Genomic DNA, 5257 nt, shown 5'->3' with positions numbered 1-5257 from the left:
AATCACATCTTAAAAAATTATAAAAAAAATAAGTTTTTATTAGTAAGACTCAACTTTTTACAAAAAAGAAAAACTTATATGAGATTTATCTATTTGAAACTTGAATATAATATTACTTTTATTTTTCTGCTAATCAGATTTAATCATGTGTTAACTGTTCATGTGTAGGCTTCGAAGACCTTTGTTGATTCTGAACTTCTTGATGGAATGAGATGAATTAACACAGATACAAAAACACTATTTAGAAAGACTAATACTTTCCTCTTATTGTAACAATATTGAACAAATAATCTCAAGGATCTTAAATTTTTAAATCTGTCCATATAGATTTTTCAAATACTATTAAGTTTTCTTGAAATTTGCAAATTACAACTATTATAATAAATTTTTGCTGAGTATTTAATATTTCCATACAAAAAGTCATTTTATTAACATATAGATTTTTCAAATACTATTAAGTCTTTATTTTTATTTTTTAAAATATTAAAAAAAAGAATATACAAATATTATAACAATTTTAATTATTTAAAATAAAAAATATTATTACGAAAAAATATTACTCAACATTCACATATTTATATTTAAATAAAAAATAAAAAAATAATTACATTTTAATTCATAATATAGTTTTCCATAATAATTTTGGGGAGCAAAAGGATTGAGAGTTTGAGATAACTACGATTACCATTTTTCTATTTCTTGGTTTTTCAAACCGGAACCGAGAAAAGAAGAGACCGTTCCTCGTTTTCGGAGCTCCTTAGTTCCTACCTTTACCCTCTCTTTAACACAGCCGCAGCGTACACTTTCGACGTTCCCTATCTTTCACTTCGATTATTTTCTCATCACTCGGAAACTTCAAGTTCAAACTCCATCCTCTCTTCCCCAGACAACGACGTCTTTGTACGCTTCACTCTATCCCAGTGGATTGAAAACTAGAGGACTTGGAAAAAAAACACAGAGCCCCAAGAAAAACCTTTGGGGAAAAACGAGAACCCAGTGGTTTCACTTCATCTATACTCTTTTGGAGATATAGAGTGAGTGAGTAGCTAGAGAGTGAGTGAGTTGCAATGGTGGCTGGGAAGGTGAGACAGGCCATGGGGCTGCAGAAGTCTGCGTCCTGCTCGAAGCAGGAGACGCCCCCGAAACCGCCATTGCCATCACCGAGCTCGGCTAAGGTTCCCCAGAAAGCAGTGTTCTCTAGGTCCTTCGGGGTTTACTTCCCACGCTCGTCAGCTCAGGTCCAGCCTCGCCCACCTGATGTCACGGAGCTGCTTCGTCTGGTCGAGGAGCTCCGTGAGAAAGAGTCACGCTTGAAGACCGAGCTCCTCGAGTACAAGCTTTTGAAGGAGTCCGTCGCCATTGTCCCTGTCCTTGAGAACGAGATATTTGCCAAAGACGCAGAGCTCCAAAGAGCCTCCAACAGAATCGAGTGCTTGGAGATTGAGAACCAGACGTTGAGAATGGAACTGGAAGGGTTAAAGACGAGGATGGAGGATGAGAGAAAAGAGAGCGATAAGAAAGTCAAGGCAATGGAGGCTGAGATTTTGGAGTTGAAGAGAACAGCATTGGATCGCAACAGAGTAGAGCTGATCATGAACAATGACGACCTTTCATCTTCCCAGAGGTTTCAGGGCCTAATAGAGGCATCCGTGAAATCAAATCTCATAAAGAACTTGAAAAAGGGAACCAAATGTGCGGACAGCAGTTTGAGTTTTGAGAACCAGAAGCTCGAAGGACCGGATTCGAAGAAAGAGGACACAGAAAATGAGAGACCAAGGCACTCGAGGTGTAACTCGGAGGACCTTGCCGAGTCGTCCGAATCCGCTCTCTCGAATCTCAGATCTCGCCTCCCTAGGGTCCCAAAACCACCACCGAGACCATCATCCACAACCTTATCACCCAGTACATTGCCAAGCAGTGCTTTTTTCTCTTCCGAGAACAAAGCGTCTACGGAGCAACCGATTCCTCCGCCGCCTCCACCGAAGAGAATGGTGCCTCCACCGCCTCCCCCGCCACCGATGGGGTTGAAGGGGGTGCCGACGAAAGTGAGGAGGGTGCCTGAGGTGGTGGAGTTCTACCACTCCTTAATGCGAAGGGACTCCCGACGGGACTCAGGCACCACCTCGGAGGCGGCACCGGCCACGGCCAACACTCGTGACATGATCGGCGAAATCGAGAACCGGTCTTCTCATTTGCTCGCGGTAAGTCCCGGTAATCGGTCGCGGTTTGCTTTGTCCGGTCGTATCTACAGTTTTTTAACATTGGAGCTTTAATTTATGTCAGTGACTACTGACAGGAGCATCTGTGTCTTTACTGTTGCCTGTGTGTGCACTTTTTGTTTCTTGGATTTCATCTTAATTGCTTGGCAGATAAGACACTGTTTATATTCGGTATTCCCTTTTCAAAATCAAAAGAATCAAAACAAGACAAAACTAAAAAAGGTGTAATTTTGATGAACCCTAGTGGCAATCCAAACTTGTTCGGAAATACTCCCTTTTCTTCGTTTGTTTAGTCGATTGGGCAAACAGGGTTTTTAGCGATTGTTGGTTTGATTTGAGTTTTCACGTTTAATGTGAATTTTTTTCAGATAAAGTCAGATGTAGAAACTCAGGGAGACTTCATAAGATTTCTGATAAAAGAAGTTGAGAGTGCAGCATTTACGGACATTGAGGATGTTGTTCCATTTGTTAAATGGCTCGACGACGAGCTCTCCTACCTGGTACACTGCATTTTTTGCTTTATATTATTATTTTTTGGAGTATCTGTTACTTTGATTTGAATCATTTCCTTCTTTTGAGTTTTAGGTGGATGAAAGAGCTGTTCTGAAGCATTTTGAGTGGCCGGAGCAGAAGGCAGATGCACTGCGCGAGGCGGCATTTGGGTACTGTGATCTCAAGAAACTCGAATCCGAGGCTTCCTCCTTTCGCGACGATGCCCGACAGCCGTGCGTCCCGGCCCTGAAGAAAATGCAGGCTTTACTCGAAAAGTAATGCTCTTTTCCATATCTATTCTATATATTATATGAATGTTTCCATTTTGTTCTCTAATTTTGTTATTTCTTATAACCACGAACAGGTTAGAACATGGTGTTTACAATCTCTCGCGTTTGAGAGAATCTGCCACAAAGAAATATAAAGTTTATAATATTCCTACGGATTGGATGCTCGATGCTGGTTTTGTAAGCCAGGTAATTTCGTTTCTCAGAGACCAACCACTTGGCCCTTTTGGTAGATTAATTAATAGATTTCAGGTGGTCCCTTGTAATGAAGGTTTCACCAATACTGCCCCATGGAGCATAACTAGGAATAGTGGTCGCAAAATGACACAAGGAAGGTTTAGATTTTGCTTTTGCCTCATTTCTCTCTCTCTGTGCAAACCTGCACGCGCACATGTGAACTTCCAGATTCTTAAATGTGTCTGTTTGTCCATTTCCCTCCTCTCTGTTGACCATTTATGGGGTTCCATAATCTTGAAAACCCCGATGGGGGTTGCAATTTGCATTCTTTACTAATGTGAAGGAAGTCTTGAAAGTTCTTCAAAGTTGCATATTTTAATGTCACTAACTCTCTGTTTGTGAGATACTCAATATATGTTAGATATTTACTACTCTGCTCCTCACACAGTCACACCTGACTTTAAGGATCCATCCAACTGATAAAAAATAAAAAAATCTTGTTATTATTTTTATTGAAGAGGACAACTCCCCGTGATTTTATACAAACCCTTTACTTGTAGCGGAGAAATATCGTGGTTACTTTTGCAGCATTGTTATGTCAAACCACTGTTGTGAATTGGGTATTAAGCCTATTGCTGGATAGATTTTTATGTAGTGAAGTGGGCTGTAAAGGGTTGGAGTTGATACACTTTACCTGTCCACTTTACATTTTTCATTTAACATTCTAGTTGGATGTTGAATTTAAGTTACTCCATGCCCAATTATATAGCTCATTTATAAAAACAAATGCTGTAAAATGGTGCAGATCAAGTTGGCATCTGTAAAATTGGCCACGAAGTACATGAAGAGAGTGTCTGCAGAGCTCGAAACAGTTGGCAGTGGTCCAGAAGAAGAAGAGCTGATTGTTCAATGTGTTAGATTTGCATTCAGAGTACATCAGGTAAATGATTTACCCCATTTCTATGGTCGAGAAATCAGGGTTTTTTTTGTTTTGTTTTGTTTTAAATACATTATTGATGGGGGATGCAAATGGTAATGTGTTTGCTTGTTCATGGCCAGTTTGCTGGTGGCTTTGATGTGGAAACAATGAGGGCGTTTCAAGAGCTGAGAGACAAAGCAAAATCATGCCATGTACAATGCCAAAACCAGCAACAACAGAAATTTGTATGCAGGTCGTCGTAAACCTTGCTAATCAATCTGTAGCAAACTCAGCTTCAGAATTGCACCTAGTTTTTGTTGTAAAGATGATTACTTGATGTTTGTGAATACAATGGCTGCCAGCCAGCCAGCCATCTTGACTTAGAAACATTAATTTTATTGCATATGGCTTAGTTTACTGTGAATTATTCTGATAAATGAACTAATTACGAGGCTTCTGGCGCCAAAGATGCTCTCCTTCAATTTACAACTTTGTCCTTCTATTCATACAGCTCTAGTGCTTTACGATCTGTTAAGTGACGTTAACTTGTTAAGTTTCTTGAATTTTTAAAATTCATTTGCAGACCAACCAATTGCTGGATGACTTTGCTCGAGAAATTACATTTATAACAATTTTTCGCACTATATATGCTAATGACTTTTGCTTGAGATGTAGTAATTTTTAGATTAAAAAAAAAAAGATTTTGACGTTAACTAAATAAATGCAAATTGTCTCAAATTTTTTCATAATTTTTTTTAAATATCATTCAAATATATATTTTTTAATTTCAAATATAACTTTTTTATCTAATTATTATTTTATTATTCTAAATTTTTAAATGAAATATAAAAAAGAATACAGATTTTTAAATAAAAATTATATTTTAATAATATTTTAATTTTATATTTTTCTTTTACGAAGAAAATTTTTTTCTTTTGCAAGCTTTCATATAGATTGATGACAAGGATTCACATCTTCAAGCCACCGTTCAGGTAATTGAGTAGGATTTAGGGATACCTGTCTGTCTAGACTCTAAACCCATTAATTCAATGCCCTTATAGTAGGGGTGCTACCTTTGGTATTGATTTTATTTTATATTTTGTCTTATATATAGAGTTAGAGGATTGATTTGGCCTCTTAAGCCAATCTTTATATAGGAGGCC

General features: G+C 38.1%; 1 protein-coding gene across 1 annotated transcript; it reads left to right on the top strand.

Moving 5' to 3' along the window:
- Positions 1-706: 706 nt before the first annotated feature.
- Positions 707-4511, top strand: LOC108998370 (protein CHUP1, chloroplastic-like). The gene is made up of 6 exons (XM_018974912.2): positions 707-2201; positions 2588-2719; positions 2805-2986; positions 3076-3187; positions 3981-4115; positions 4235-4511. The coding sequence occupies exons 1-6, from the start codon at positions 1068-1070 to the stop codon at positions 4355-4357; spliced, it is 1818 nt and encodes a 605-aa protein (XP_018830457.2). The 5' UTR covers positions 707-1067; the 3' UTR covers positions 4358-4511.
- Positions 4512-5257: the final 746 nt, after the last annotated feature.

This window comes from Juglans regia, chromosome 4, assembly GCF_001411555.2.
Source record: "Juglans regia cultivar Chandler chromosome 4, Walnut 2.0, whole genome shotgun sequence".
NCBI classification, from domain to species: domain Eukaryota; kingdom Viridiplantae; phylum Streptophyta; class Magnoliopsida; order Fagales; family Juglandaceae; genus Juglans; species Juglans regia.
This window is presented reverse-complemented; position numbering and strand designations above follow the sequence as displayed.